The sequence below is a fragment of the Fringilla coelebs genome (genome assembly GCF_963513975.1).
Source record: "Fringilla coelebs genome assembly, chromosome: 13".
Lineage (NCBI taxonomy): Eukaryota > Metazoa > Chordata > Aves > Passeriformes > Fringillidae > Fringilla > Fringilla coelebs.
Genome location: NC_140039.1, coordinates 6,727,035 through 6,742,329, shown reverse-complemented (window position 1 = coordinate 6,742,329; position 15,295 = coordinate 6,727,035). Strand labels below are relative to the sequence as shown.

Here is a 15,295-nt window from a genome sequence, read left to right as displayed (position 1 = left end):
CGCCGCGGGGCACGCCGGGACTTGTAGTCCGGCCACGTTGGCAGCGCGGGGCGACACGGGACACACGGCCGGGGGACACGGGGGAACACGGGCACGGAGACAGGGACACGACACGGGAGGACACGGGACAAACGAACCGCACGGGCGTGGGGGGGACAGGGTGGGACGGGGGGGAGAGGGGTGTCAGAACACGGTTATGGGGCATGAAGGACAGTCATGGGGGTGCGTACAGGGCGGGCAGAAAGCCCGGGAAATGGGGGTGTGGACACGGGCGGGCCGGACACGGAGGGCACTAGGGGACATTGAGCCCCTGTAACAGCGGCACATGGGTGCGGGGACACGGGCAGGAGTGTGGCGTGGGAAGGGTGACACGGTCCTGCAGGGACACGGGGAGATGGGGGGCTGAGCCCCCGCTGTGCCCAGCCCCTCTGTGAGCCCGCGGCTCTGCGCGGTCCCTGTCCCTGTCCCTGTCCCCCAGCGCAGCAGGGGTGAGGGCAGTGTCCCACCTGGCGGGAGCCCCCCCATATCCTGTGCCCCCCCGTGCTGTGCCCCCCCAGCCGTGCCCACGGCCCCGGGCAATGACGCAGCCACCGCCTGTGAAGTGAAAATATGAACATTATTTAATAACTGAGTCTCTGTAATAAACCATTTGAAAATATTTTACAAGGAGTCACACGCACGATATCTTACAAATCGTCTTTTTGTTGTTTTTTTTTTTTTTTTTTAGTTTTCCAACTCTTCTGTACAAAAAAAAAAAAAAAAAAAGGAACCCAAAGAAATTAAAAATAAATTAAAATAAATCAATTAAAAACCCAATGCCTTTGAATGAGCAGAGAGAAGCTTTCGGGTGGGGACAGGGCAGGAGGTGACCCCGGCGGGACGGGGGGCCCGGGGCCACGCCGCCCGTTTGTCTCATTGGTTTTTAACTTAAAATAGACTATATATGTATATATTTATAGGTATGTATAGTGGTGGTTTTCTGGCAGAGCACCTAACTAGACTACAGAAGTACACACACTCCCGGTAACACAGAGCCATCTGTTCAAACACGGTTCCCAGAGACAGTAACCAAACACACACTGAAAAAGCTACAAGCAGAATGACCATTAATTAACCCCAGCACTAATTAGCGCCTGGCGCCCTCCCCAGCCCCCCCGGGGTGGCCGTGCCGAGGGGGCTCCCCTGGACCCGGTTGATGGGGTGGCTCTGAGCGGGGTGCCCCGGGGGGGTGAGGGTCCCCAGGGCTGCCCAGGGACCCCCGGCACTGCCAGGAGCAGCGGGGAGGGGCGGGTGTGTCACCCCGCTGTCACAGCTGTCACCCCGCCCCGGGTCCCTCCAGCCCCGGCCCCTTGCCGGGCTGGGTTTGTGGGGTGCAGCGGGCTCTGCGGGGTGCCAGGGCCGAGCAGCCCCGCTGTCCCCCTCGGCAGCCGGCGGGCTGACCGGGGCCATGACAGCCCGGAGCGAGCCCCGGCCCCTCGGGCACGGCTGCGGGGCGGCCTGCCCGCACCCGGCACGGCCCCGCTGCCCCGGGACGGGCACGGGCCAGGCACGGCCCTTCTGGGGACATGTGGCACCTCCCGCTCCGCGGGGCACCCGAGGACGTGCGGCACGTCCCGCGGCACGGCGTGACCCGCTCGGGACACGGGCACGTCCCCGGGACGAGCAGCACGGCCCCGGCGCGGGTTCTTTGGCAGGGCGGGGGGGCCGGGCGGGGCTGGAGGGGGGCAGGGCTGAGCGGGCAGGATTCACAGTGATCTGCAGAACGGAAAAGAAACAAAATGCTTTTTTTTTCCCCCCCCTCCTTTTCACGCCAGTATCTGTGCGCAAGGACGGCTGAGCCCAGCGAAGGGGCCGGGGCTCCATCGTGCCGCAGGCAAAGGCCACTGTCCCTGTCCCTGTCCCTGCCCGCTGCCAGCCCCAGCCCGCAGGGATGAGCCCGCAGGGATTGCAGCTGCCCCACACGCCCTGGGGCCGGTACCGCCAGAACAAATGATACTGACCCGCACAGTCAAGTCCTTTCTTTCTTTCTTTTTTTTTTTTTCCTTCTCCCCCCCATTTTTTCCCTTTTTTTTTCTCTTTTTTTTTTTTTTTTTTGTTTGTTTTCCCATGTGTCCTCGTTGCTGACAATAAACCCCGCCGGTCTCCAGGTGAAAATGTTGGAAACTCGATGTAGAAAGATCTGCTTTAAAATCTTCAGGCTAAAAAAATAGGCGAGGTGGATGGGGAGGGTCGCGGGCGGAGGACACCGACGCCACTTTTCCAAGTCCGAGTGGCCGGGAGGGCGCGACGCCGGGGCCCCGTCCCGGTCCCCGCTCTGCCGGGAGCCCCTGCCCGCACCCCGGCTCTTCTTTGGCTGCGGCCGGCGGGGGGAGCGGGGCGGCACCGGGGGGTCCCCGAGGCGGCGGAGGGGGCGTCGCTCCCGCTCCACCGGGCCGGGGAAGGGCATGGAGATGGAAGTTGAAAGAAAAGAGAGCTGGCGGGGGCGGCCGGGGGGCTAAAGGCAGGCGGCCGGGGGCAGTGGGTGCCGGCTGGTGCTGGAGTAGAGGAGCAGCAGCTGCAGCGAGAGCAGGACCCCCAGGGAGGGGGAGAAGGAAGCCCCTCGGCCGCAGTCTGAGGTATCTTCCTGGGTGGGTGAAGAGAGAGGGGCCGTGGGGCACCCCCAGCAGTGCCTCGGCACGCCAGGGGCACCCGCTGCCCTGGCAGGGGCTTCTGCCACCTCCCTGCAGCCCTGAGAGCCTCCTGCCCGACCACACAGCCCCGGGGCCAGCCCTGCTGCTGCTCTCCCCGGGACCCCCTGCACTTTCCCCCAGGAGGGCACCCCATGGCACTGCTCTCCTAGGGACCCCTCAGAGCTGTCATCTCCCCAGGGAATACCCCCGGGCTCCTGAGCCCTCCTCCCTTTCCTCCCTGGGCTCCAAACCCCCACCAGAGGGATCCCCCCACCCCTTTGGATGATCCCCTCATGGCCCTGTTCCCCCTGGAGGACGCCCCATGGCTCTGCTTCCCCCAGGGGGACACTCACCTTTCCATTTCCCCCTCAGCTCTGCTCCCCTGGGATCCCTCCATGGCTCCATTCCTGCTCAGGGGGAACCCACTGCCCAAACCAGGACCCCCATGGCTCTGCCCCCCCCCCGGGGGATACCCACTGCCCCCAGCCCTCCCCAGGGCCAGCCCCAGCTCTGCCCCCTGCCCCACGTACTGTTGCATTGTAGTCGAAGCAGATGTGGGGGCCTTTCCGGTAGCGGGGCCTGTCCACCAGCTCACACTGGTTGGGGTCCCTCGGGGGGGCTTGGCAGGTCAAGGAAAACACCAGGAACAGGGCAGTGGGGGCTCATAGGGCACCCCCAGCCCCTTTGGCCATGGGCCAGCTCCCTCCACCCCCACCAAACCCCACAGGTCCTTGCCCTGCTGCCTGTCCCACAGACCCCACGTGCCCCCATCTCGCTGCCACATGCCCGTGGGATGCAGCTGAGCCACCAAAGGATACCTCTTACCTCTGCCTGCAGCAGCTTGACAGACTCACACTGGCTGCAGAGGGGCTTGTCAGCCACCACGAAGAGCAGGTTGGTGTTGGCCAGTCTCTGTGCATGGAAGAGCCTGGGGGTGCAAAGGCAGTGGGATCCCCCCCTTATCCTGTGCCCCAGTCCCCCCAGCTGCCAGTGTCAGCCCTGCTGAACCAGCAGCATCTCCCCAGATCCAATTTCATCACTGTCCGTGTCATCCTCACCATACCTGTCCCCACCTTCATCCCTATCCCTGACCTCATGCCTGTCTGCATTCCCATCCTTGTCCCCATCCTTGTCCCTATCCCCATTCCCTGCCTGGCCTCCATCTGATCCTCATCTCCACCTCCCTGTCCATCCCCATGCAGAGGGGCTGCCCAGGCACTTGGCACTGATGGCCTTGGTGGCCTTGCAGCGCTTGGTTCCCTGCAGAGGATCCCTGGGGACGCCCTCGCCCACAGCCCACAGGGCCACCACTGTTCCTCCCTGTAACCTCCCCCCGGGTACCACAGTCCCCCTAAATGCTGCACAGCATCTTCTACTGCCCCCACACAGGCTGCTGCACGGGCACCTTGGCACAGGCTGCCTCGGGGGTGTCCCCAGCCCTGCCAGGGGTGGGACAGGGGGGACAGACCCACCTGGAGCAGTTGCCGCAGTCGATGATGGCGTTGTAGGTGGCGTTGACGGTGCTGAAGTAGTACTGGGTCTGCTTCATGATGCAGCTCGTCTCCCTGGCCTCCATGCCGTCCCCCACCACCTCCTCTGTGCCAGCACAGCTCCGTGGGCCAAAGGCCACCAGCCCCCCCCAGCCCTGCCCCCCCCCAGCTCAAAGCTCCCCAGCACTGACCCGTCTGGAACCAGCTGCTGTAGGTGAGGCTGTACAGGAACTGTTGGAACAGGGACCTGGGGAAGCAAAGCGTGGCCACGTCAGGTGTCCCAGCCCCAAGGGCACCCCAGTGTCCGTCCCCAGTGGGAATGGCCCCAGGGAGGGGACATGGCAGGACTCACCAGGCTGCGGCCGAGGTCCACCAGGCGAGGCTCAGGAGGTCGGCCACGGTGGGCTGTGGGTAAAGAGGGGGCAGTGAGCCAGCAGGTGCCCACGAGGGGCACTGGGGACACACTCGTGGGTCCCTGAGCTCCCAGACCAGCTGGAATGCAGCATCCCCGTGGGTGCTCACCACAAAGACGCCGCGGGGCGCCGCGCCTGTGTTGCTGGGGGCCTCGGGGGCACAGACAGACTGGAAGTCGTAGGACTCCTTGCGGGCGTAGAAGGAGTTGTTGTAGAGGGCAGACATCAGGTTGGCATCCACTTCGCTGAAGAACTTGCCCACCTGAAATGGGGACACCGAATCTGCACCCAAATGCCACCTTGGCACGGACTCCCCAGGAGGGGACTCGAGTGGGGCTGTGTCACGAGCTCAAGGGTTCAGCTCCTGACTGGCACCGTCGCCCAGGAGAGCTGCGGGCACCGCTCACCTGGTACCAATGGTCCTCCTGGTTGGACAGCACCAGGAAGCCCCCATCATCGATGAGGACACAGATGAGGTCCTGGGGAAGGAGGGCAGTGTCATCCACCCCAAGGCAGGGCCAGCAGGGGAGGGTGGCAGGCTGTCAGGCAGGGGGGCAGCGTGGTGTCCCCAAGCCTTAGAAGCATCTCAGTGCCAGGAGCACTCATGCTGGGTGCAGGGAGCAGGAGACACCACCCACCCTGGGAGTTTAACAGCCCTCTCAGGGGGTCCACAGCCCATGGGGCAACCCCCAACCCTTCATCCCTGTGAGGTGGGCTGGGTCTGGCTGAGCTTGGGAAGCAGCAGGGCACAGGGTGGATGCACAGGCTGAGTAAGCAGGGGACAGGGACCTCTCCCAGCCATTCCACAGACCCCCACCAGCTGCCCCCACCCCTGCTCACCACCCACCTTGTTGTTGGCCTCACAGTCCATCTCACAGCTGCTTGAGGGGTCACACTGTCAACCAAAAGCAGGGCAGAGGAACAGGTTAGCAGGATGGTCATCCCCCTCCAGAGCTGTCCTCCTCCCAGCCAGAAGGGGACATGCAGGGTGGTGTCCCCAGAGGCTGGGGACAGGAACCCTGAGGAACAAACCCATTCCAACCACAAGCACCATGTGCCAGCAGCACCCCTGAGCAAGCAGAGCTCCCTCCCTGCCCTGTCTCCACCTCTGTTCCCTGGCTGTGCCAGCCCCAGGACATACCCGGCGGGTGCCCAGCTGGTCTCGGTCTGTCCGGTTGCTCGCCAGCACTTTGAACTTCTCAGCCCAGGCCTCCAGGTCCAGCTTCACCCCCACCACTGGGGCAGTGGGGAGACAGGTGAGCTGTAGCCTGGAGGGGCTGCAGGGACACCCCAGCCTGGCACCAGAGCACCCAGCTCCCTGCCTACCTGCGGGCTTCAGAGTCTTTCCCCCGATGCTGAGCTCCACGGCGGTGCTCACCAGGATCCCGATGGTGTTGTTCTCCAGGTCCAGCCCCCGGTAGCCAGCTGTGGAAGGCAGGGGTGACATCAGGGGACACATGGAGCCAGCAGCAGCCTGGGTCACACCCTGTCACCCTGAGCTGGCACCCACCATCTCGGTAGGGTGGCTTGAAGATGTAGCCCTTGTTGTCCAGGCTCCTCCGGTAGAAGCTGGCATTAAAGGGCTCCGGTTCCTCCTCCCAGTCATCTGCAGCCCTGGCAGGGAGAAGCCACAGCCATGACTGTCACTGCCATCTCTGGTCCCACCAGAGATTGCCCAGCAGGAGCAGACATGTCACTGTGCAGGGCAGACACTCACTTGTTAGGGAAGACACGGGTGATGCCCCCGTCGGTGGCTGCGAAGACAGCCAAGAGGCTGTACCTGCAAGGAGAGGGGCCAGATACACCAGCCATCAGTGGGGTTTTGCTCTGCCCCTGCCTCTGCAGCCCATTCCAATCCTCATCTGTCCCAAGACAGTGCTGCCCACCCTGGGCCATCTCCCCTCCACCTACGTGTTGAGGTCCTGGTCCTTCCAGACTTGGTCCACCAGCTGCTGTGTGATACCCGTGTCCAGGATCAGGTTGTGCAGGAGGAAGTTGTCGCCTTGGAGAGGAGGAGGAGGAGGTGAGAGCTGACCCCATGTGGGCCACCCATGTCCCCAGCTCTGTCCCAGCACCCACTCTGCAGCAGCTCCCGGGACCCCAACCCCAGCACAGTTTATCCCCTGCTCCATCTCCCCCTGAATCCCCACCCACCCCTAACCCCCCAGCAGCCCCCCCAGCAGCCATCCCAGCTACTCACACTGCTTGGAGTCTGGGGTCACCTTTTCCATGAGGGCAATAAAGTTTTCCAGGAATTCGGTGTTGTTATCCGACAGGTCGAGGTCTTTGCAATACTCTCTGGGGTTTGGGGACAAGGTTTGTGGTTCGTTGGGATGGAAAAGGTAAGGTCAGTTCTGCCCCGGGGACGGCGGGGCAGGCGCTGGCTGTGCTGCCAGCACCCAGGCTTCACAGGGACACAAGAGTGGTGACGTGCCACCTCTCCTGGGAGTGTCACCCCACCAGGGGAACTGGCTGTGGGCATCTCTGCAGACTGCCCGGTACCCAGCCCCTGCTGCCTGCAGTGCCACCAGAGAAGTGTCCCACCAGTCACCAGGTCTGTCACTTCCACAGGCACTGAGGTGCCGTCACCTCTGCCAGGGCGAGCTTTGATGGATCCTGGTTTGCCCAGAATGGTACAACACCGAGTCCATCTCTCCCCATACTGCTGGGGCGACTGGTGGGACTGGGTGGCTCTGACACCGTACTTACCTGCAGGGCTGTGCCCACCCTGCCCTGCCCCTGGGGCACCCCAGGGATTGGGGCTCCATAGTGGGTGCCAGCAGGGATTTGCCTTGGGATTCTCCACAGCTGCACTGGCAGCACCAGGCAGGCACTGAAGGCCGTACCTGAGCCTTTTGCACAGCTGGTTGGGTGCTGGCTGAGCCCCAGCTGGTGGAGATGGGCGCTTGCCCGTGGACATCACTGGCCCTGAGACACTCCTGGGACAGGCAGTATGGTGGGTGCCATGTCCCTGCTTCAGTATGGAACACCCTGAGCACAGAGTCCCAGCCCCACAGATGCCAGGGACAGCTGTAACCTGTTGGTCACCACGAGACTCTGACTGGGTGGCACAGGTTAGTGCCACGCCAGTGTGCCAAGAGCCTCCCGTGCTCAGCAGTGTGGCTGTGAACAGTGCCAGGGTGCTCAGGGCTCCCCCACTCACAGTCCCTCCACCAAGCTCCTGACTGGCAAAAACTCTGTCATTCAGAGGGCAAATGGAGCAAACGGTGGCAGGGAGCATGCCCACAGGGCAGCTGAAACAGGTGAGGCACCCTGCCCAGCTCGGCCCCCCAACCCCTGTTCGGGGGGGAACAGCCACCTAAATGCCTCCACCGACACGCACAGATACAGGTACTCACACACCCACGGGGGACGGGGGATATACGGTTTCTGAAAATTTCCGGAGGCCCATGGGCGCGGCAGCGCCGGCAGCAGATCATACAGTCGCCCTGGGCACACGGCCCCGCCCTGCCCCTGCCCGCGCCGGGCAGCGCCCACCGCACCGAGGGTGCTCAAGGAGCCGCCCTGGGGATAACGAAGGGCTCGCCCTGACTTCCACACCCGCTGTTCTCTCCAGCGTCTGCAGAGCCCCACACCCGACGCGGAGCCCGGCACTGCAGCCTAAGCAGCACTGTGGGTGCAGCCGTACTCCTGGGACCTCGGGCATCCCCTCCCTATCCATCCCTCGGCGTGCTTACGGCCAAGTTTCAATAACTGTGTTCCTGTTTCTCATTCACGCTCTGCTTTGGCTCCCGTGTGTCCTGGACTTCACTCCCGGTAACCAGCAGAGGGCCTGGGGACTCAGCTCCCCAAAAAGGCAGCGCCGCGCAGTGACTGTACATCCCGGGCTGCATCACCCAGAGCTGCTGCCAGTGACTGCTGCTGTGGGCCGGGACGGTGCGGCGTACCTCAACCCACTGCAATCCCCAAAACGTCCCCTAACAGGATGTTTAGCTGCTATAACGACCTATGAGCAGATAGGTGATCAGCTGGTGATGTTAATTAGGGCTGGTCAGAGATTGCGCTACAGTGGCGGGAAGGGCGAGGTGCTGGCGGAGCCATGGGGCTCTCCACCCAGCCCACTGAAGGATGGCCCTTCATCCCTGCTAGGTGACAAGACTGGGCAGCACGGCCCAGGGGAGGGGACACATCTGTCCGTCAGGGGGCCGCTACGCTCTCCTCATGTCCCCAAGCCCCCTGGGCATCCCAAATTTGGGCCGAAACCTCCCTCTCCTTCTCCCTCCCCCCCGCAGCCAGCACGACTGTATGATGCGGCCGGCGGCCCCTCGCTCGGCAGGATTTTCAGAAACTATACCTATATATGCACGCGCAGAGGTCGGGCTGCACCGGGTGCATATATATATGTGTATATATATATATATACTGTGCTGGATGCAACCGGGTGGCGCGGCGGGGCCGGGGTCCCGGCGGCAGCCCCGCGGCCGAGCGGGCACACGACACACACAGCCACAGGGCACGGGGAGCGGGGACAAGGCACGATGAGGCGAGGATGGGGGCGATGGGGGGGTCGGCAGCGGGGCCGGGGCGGATGCACACCTCGGCAAGCGCACACGCAAAGCTACCTGGGAGCAATGAACACATGTCCCTCCGACTCAAAGCTGTTGGGCAGCAGGTATTCAAAATCTGCAACAGAAAGGGAAGGTTATCCGGCGGGGAGCGGGGACGGGGGCGCCGGGGGCCAGGAGGGAGAGAGACGGACAGAGAGAGAGAGAGAGAGAGGGGAGGGAACAAGAAAAATAGAAAACAAAAAAAAGGCATTTGCTGCTCTTGGTAACAAGAGAGGAAGGAAAAGGCCGTTCTGCTGTTGCTGGCACCGCACGGGAAGGAAGGTTAAGCCAAATCAGGAGAGGTTTGCCCATCTCGGCTCGAATTTGCTCGGTGGCGGGCTGAAGGCGCGCGGTGCGTACGCGCGGCCGGTACGCAGGGACACACAGACACACACACATATATATATGTGCGCACATGTATATATATATATGCATGTTCGGGAGGGCGGGAGGACGTCTCTCTCTCGGGGGAGGGGTGGTGGGCGAGGGCAGGGAACCACATGCTGCGCTCCTGGCCGGAGGAGGATCACCAGAACAACTCGGTTGTCGGGAGAAAAAAAATAAAGGGAGTTTTCAGGCATCAACATGGCCAGAGGGGAACCTTGCCGAGGACAGTCCAACCAGAGGCTCCCGCCCTGCTGCAGGGCCGTGCAATGCGCTGACGGGCTCCGCTGCCGGGCTCCGCTGCCGGGCACCGGTGCCCCCTCCCTCCCCGGGGCGGTGGCACCCCCATGGGGACGGGGATCCGCGCTCGCCCGCCAGCGTGCTCTGCCCGAACAGGGGGTGCAGCCCAGTTGCTTTGGGGTGTCTCTGGGATTGCCCCCGGCAGCAGAGACGGGATGCAGGGCTCAGCTCGCGGGGGCGAGCTGCGTTAGAGGGTGCATGGAGGGGTGCTATGGGACACCCCTGGGACAACATCTCCACCACGAGGGGCACCGCCACCCCCTTGCCCTCCCGCCAGCTCCTAGTGCATTGCACGGCACAGCCAGAGGTTGGACTGTTGCTCTCTGAGGGCTGGAGGCAGGGGCTGGGTACAAGCCGATGAGAGGAAGAGGAGGAGGAGTACAAACACTCGTAGTTGGTCCATCAGCATTGCCATCACAGGGGCGCTGGGAGGAGGCAACTCAAGGCTGATTGAACAGGGCTGAGGGTGACACTCCCACCTCCCCACTGTCCTGCTCACCTGGCCCTGTCCCCCATGGCACCTCCTGTGCTGCAGTGCCCTCCCCAAGCCGTTTCCCTGCCTGCGGGGGTGCCGCCGGGCAGGCTGCTGGTGGGTGCCGTGTGCTGGGGCTGTGTGAGATGGAGAGTGGTGGCAGGTCCCATGGGGACTGTGTGTGCCAGGTGTCCCCTGGCCCACTGTGGGGCTGTGTGGGAGCTGTGGGTCAGGAGGCCCCTCTGGCATTGAGGGAATGTGGGCCAAATCCTGTGTCCCTTGGGTGATGTCCTGCTCCACTGCAGGGGGAGACCGACTCTGGCACCTCGGCCTGCCTCGGTGGGACTTTGGGCTCAAACTTGGCTGCTCCCAGGGGCACAGATGGCACCAGGACACTGTACCTTCAGTGGTACAGGACGCTATACCATGCCATGCTGGTCCCCAGGGCAGGGGGGACGGCCACCGAGCAGCTGTGGGGACAGGCAGTGTGACACCCCTGGGCTCAGCCATCCCATGTGCCCTTGTGGCCAGGCTCGCTGTCACCTGTGCAGCTGGGAGGCTCTGCCCCAGGTGGTCCCATCCCTTCTCTGCAGAGCATTCCTGCTTGTAGACTTTCCCCAAAAAGGCTGTCCCAGAGGCTGATGGATTAGGCCCCCAACGTGTCCTCCATCCCTGCCACCTTTGGGCACCCACCCCACAGCCCCCCTCTCCCTGCACAGCCCTATCCCTTTCAGGTTGAGTTGTCTTGGGGAGGAGGAAGCAAAGGAGCCAGGAGAAGGGGAGAAGGAGTTGGAGGAGACGAGCGGGAGAAGAGGAGCAAGAAGGGGCAGCGTTGGGGAGGAAGAGCAGGGCATCCAACTAGCTACAAAATCCTTGTGGGTTGAAAGGGCAGTTTCATACAAGATCGGCTCTTGAACGGTATCGAACCAGGTTTGGGAGTGATGCGCAGGGAGGGAGTGGGATTTTCGTGACAAAGCTCTCATGAACAGAACAAGACATGTTGCTTTCAAATAAAGGGGGAACTGGAGGAGAGGAGGAGGAAGAGGAGAAGGAGAAGGGAGGAAGGGCGAGTTGGTGGCGGTTTGCAGGTTCGGCGTGGCAAACGGGCAGGGAGATGGGCAAGCAGGGGGCTGGGGGGACTGGACACGGGGCAGGGGACGGGGTGGTGAAGGTGAGTGGTCTGAGACTGAAAATACTTGCCCTTCATTTTGATGTTTGGTACTGTGTGAATCCACCATAGAGAGAAAGCAAGAAAAACAACAAACAAAAAACAACAAACAAAAAAAAAAGGGGTTGGGTGGAAAGGGGGAAGGGGGGCACAAACAATATTTTATTCAATCGACGTTTGAATAAAAATATTGTGTACTATAATCATACCAAAAGGAAACCTCTTGCAAAAAACGACATGAAGAAAAGAAAACATAAGAAAAACCCAGTAACAAAAGGAAAATAAAAGGCCACGGTGAAATAAGAACAAAAAAAATGCAAAGATATAACTAGAGAAATATATAGATATATATTCAATACTCCAAAGGAAAATGAGAATCAGTAGCAAACAGTTGCAACAGTCTTGATATCAAAATGTCCTCACTGAGTCAGGGGGCATGCACGGCACGGTGGGCAGAGCTGGGGAGGACGGGGGGATCCCCCCTCCCGGGGATGGGGACAGCCTGGCCTTGTCCCCACAGGGACACAGGGCTCCTGCCCATGGATGGAGGGGTGGCAGGGGCTGGGGTCGGGCCACCGGGGCGGCCGACAGGGAGAAACGGGGGGAACCGGAGGGGAGAGGGGAAGGGTCCAGTTCTCCCATGGGGGAGAGGGTCCCTGGGAGCAGCGTGGACCTGAGGTGGGGAAAAGGCTCGGGGTCAGGGGAAAGAGAAAGAGAGAGAAAGGGGGGCCAGGCTAACACACACGTACACAGATTAATTCCAAACAAAAATCGAAACCAACCGAAACCAAACTCATAAAAAGAATAAATGGCTTAAACGGAAACCAAAGTATCGTAATAAACCAAAGGAAACTAAAGAGATCCATGCAAACTTCCCCAGGCTCACAAACGATGTGGCTGCCACAGCGCCATCCCTCGTCCCCGGGAGGCGAACAGGCAGCACCTCCCTGCCTGCGCCTGCCTGCAGCCCCGGGGCTGCATTCGGACCGAACCCCGGCCCCCGGGGCACCCCAGGCAGGCAGCTCGCTTTCCATCTGTGCGCTCGCCTCGACTCACGCCTCTCTTAGCTTTAGTTATTTTGCCTCTCACAGTGATCCCTATGACCTTTCCCAAGCCCTTGGATTGTGTTTCTCCCCCCGACAGCCACGGGCTGCCGTGGGGTGAGGGGGAGTGTGAGAGGGCGGCAGGGAGAGCCAGGGCTACTTACACTTCACTTGCAGGATCTGGTCGCTGAGGTTGGCCTGGATGTAGTAGGTACTGTAGGGAGGCAGAACCAGCCCCAGGCTGTGGAGAGGGAGAGCAGACACCTGGTGTAAGGCTTTATACCCACCCAGAATCCTTGGCCAGCTCCCAATCCAGCCTGGCACCTGCTGGCAGCACCTTGACCCAGGCGATGGCAGGCAGCAACCCCACTGGCCTCCTGCACAGCCTGCTGCATCCTGCTCTCCAGGAACGGCAGCCAGCGCTGTCCTGAGGCATCCAGAGTCATCCCCAGAGCACCCAGGGTCATCCTGGGGTATCCAGGGTCATCCCCAGAGCACCCAGGGTCATCCCCAGAGCACCCAGGGCTGTGCTGGGGGCACACATGGGCACAGAAGTTGGCACATCTGCCTAGCCAGGGCTGAGATGGACAGGATGTGCCAGCCCAGGAACCAAGGGAGATGCATGTGGAAGAGGAACACGACATCCCTGTGAGGGAGGCACTAAGACACACAGCCCATGAAAGAAGGGACAAAGACTGGGGAAACTGATGACAACCCTTATACAGGCACCAGGAGCCAGGTAAGTCAGGAAGGAGAGTGATCTGCCAGTCAGGAATCTGGCATGCAGGGTGTGGGACAGGGTGGGAAAGGAGATAGCAGGAGGTGGTGCTGAGGCTGCTTAACCCACAGGACACACTGCCAGAGGGAACTGCACTCCCTGGTGCCAGCTGCCATGGCCATTGGCCTTTGGTGACATTGTTTGTGCCAGGCGTGGTCAGGAATAAGTGAGCAAGGACCACATTCCTGACTCTCATCGGATGTAACACCTGCACCAGAGCCACTGGGATCTGGGCTTCCTCCCTAAGCACCCCTTCAGATAACCCTGTCTGCACTGGCAGCAGGGGCACAGTCTGGGCATTGCAGCCAGCACAGCAGAGCTGCTGGCACCCCAAACCACAGTGTCAGGAAAAGGGTGGTGGCATTTTTATCTTCAGTGTTGGTGGCACCCTGTGCTGTTGGCATCCCCGGGAAACCCAGGAAATATCCCTGCTGCAGAGCAGTGGGGAGTGGCTGTGACCCTTGCCAGCCCATCCAGAGCTGGGTGGTGAGGAGGAGGAGGAGGAGGAGAGCACATTGGGCAACAGGGGCTCACATGGCTTCTCCCAGGATGAAGGCAGTGAGAGTTGAGAAATGACGATGTCAGGGTGTTTCTTACACATCTGCTGGTCCAAACTGGTGCAAACTGGATGGTAAATGCCGAACTTTGCCCTCCTCTGGCTCTAAAGACACTGCCTGTACTGCAGGGTGGGCACATGTCACTGTCACCCACCCTAGAGCAGGCAGGGACCTGCATAAGCCCCTGGCTGGGCAGACAGGGGGTGGCAGAGGTGTCACTTGTCTGGCCCCTTGCATGCCAGCCCTGCAGCCTGTCTGGAGTCCCGGGGGCTGTGTCCGAGCTCTGCAGTGCCTCAGACTGGCAGGCAGCCCTTTCAGGAGTGCCCTCCAGCACATCACTGCCTGTGTGCAATAACGTGGCAGTGCATTTGCAACCTCACAGCCCATGGGACACATCCCTGGTGGCCTTGGGGACTTTGGGAGCTGCAGGCACAAGCCCCCAGGCCTGTGCTGGTGTGGATCCAGCCAGGGCAGGGCAGTCTGGGTGCACTGGCTGTGACACTCACCTGTAGTTGGTGCTTTTGATGGGAGCCCACGTGTAGGTCCGGAACACCTCGTCGATGTATTGCTGTGGGCCAGAGCAGCCAGTCATGCCTGGGACTGCCAGGACTCTGCTGGCACAGTGCCACAGGGCCCTGGCTCCCAGCCCGGTGCCAGACACAGCCCCTCATCCCCACTGCTGGTTCTGGGTGCTCAGCACAGTGACAGTTCCAGCTGTGACCCCCTTCCCCTGCAGTTACCTCATCCAGGGACTTGATGAGGGTCTTGATGAACCTCTGCCCATCGTTCCCATCAATCATGCTTCTCCGGATCTGTGGGACACAGAGGAGGCAATTGAAGGCCACAGAGCCTGGCTGTGCACCTGTAGGCACCCATGGGGTGCAGGGTGAGCAGCCTGGGGAGGTTCATGGCACCCAGGGGACAGTGACCCAACTCCTGTCCCCACTGTGGCTCCACGGGAGCTGTGCCAGGACCCTGAGGATGAGACTCTCTGCAGGGCAGGTTGGAGTGGCTGAGTGCCCTTTGCAACTGCAGGTGAGGGGGGCAGCCTGTGCCCCAGAAGCTGCCCCTGGTCTGCTCACCTCCTCCTTGTTTTCATCCTCCAGCTCAGCATCCAGGAAGTCCAGCGTCACTGGCTCACGGAAATTGATGATCTGCAGGAAGAAAGGGAGAGTCAGGGAAGGGCTCAGGGCTCCTGCAGCCACTGCTGAGTCCAGACTAACTCATCACAAACCCCACAATTAAGTCCTAAGGACCCTGGAAAGCCCCCAGGGCCTGGCTAATCCCCATGGCTGCTGCCCCTTCGGGCCCCTGCTCACCTGGGGCTGCAGGTTGGGGTGCAGCAGGACGTAGCCGTTCAGGTCGATGGCGAAGACGTAGCCATTGGCCCCCAGCTGCAGGAGGACAGGAGGAGGGGTGAGGCTGACCAGGTGGCTCTGTGGCATGACACACT

The 15,295-nt window shown here is 61.6% G+C and overlaps 1 protein-coding gene across 3 annotated transcripts in view; it reads right to left on the bottom strand.

Annotated features, from left to right (window-relative positions):
* Positions 1-597: 597 nt before the first annotated feature.
* The window catches only part of CACNA2D2 (calcium voltage-gated channel auxiliary subunit alpha2delta 2), a 210,763-nt gene continuing 196,065 nt past the window's right edge, over positions 598-15,295 (bottom strand). For 2 of the 3 annotated variants that reach the window (XM_084214700.1, XM_084214702.1), the window contains 22 exons: positions 15,162-15,236; positions 14,925-14,996; positions 14,583-14,654; positions 14,349-14,410; positions 12,672-12,748; positions 11,497-11,517; positions 9,156-9,216; positions 6,773-6,870; positions 6,484-6,574; positions 6,290-6,352; positions 6,083-6,186; positions 5,899-5,997; positions 5,714-5,808; positions 5,420-5,467; positions 4,980-5,051; positions 4,682-4,834; positions 4,512-4,564; positions 4,351-4,406; positions 4,142-4,265; positions 3,488-3,597; positions 3,200-3,288; positions 598-2,623 (listed from right to left, as the gene is read on the bottom strand). In XM_084214700.1, the coding sequence (XP_084070826.1) occupies positions 2,495-2,623; positions 3,200-3,288; positions 3,488-3,597; positions 4,142-4,265; positions 4,351-4,406; positions 4,512-4,564; positions 4,682-4,834; positions 4,980-5,051; positions 5,420-5,467; positions 5,714-5,808; positions 5,899-5,997; positions 6,083-6,186; positions 6,290-6,352; positions 6,484-6,574; positions 6,773-6,870; positions 9,156-9,216; positions 11,497-11,517; positions 12,672-12,748; positions 14,349-14,410; positions 14,583-14,654; positions 14,925-14,996; positions 15,162-15,236 (1,824 nt within the window). In that variant the 3' untranslated portion in view covers positions 598-2,494. The remainder of the gene's footprint in view (positions 2,624-3,199; positions 3,289-3,487; positions 3,598-4,141; positions 4,266-4,350; positions 4,407-4,511; positions 4,565-4,681; positions 4,835-4,979; positions 5,052-5,419; positions 5,468-5,713; positions 5,809-5,898; positions 5,998-6,082; positions 6,187-6,289; positions 6,353-6,483; positions 6,575-6,772; positions 6,871-9,155; positions 9,217-11,496; positions 11,518-12,671; positions 12,749-14,348; positions 14,411-14,582; positions 14,655-14,924; positions 14,997-15,161; positions 15,237-15,295) is intronic. The other variant, XM_084214701.1, reaches the window with a different exon arrangement.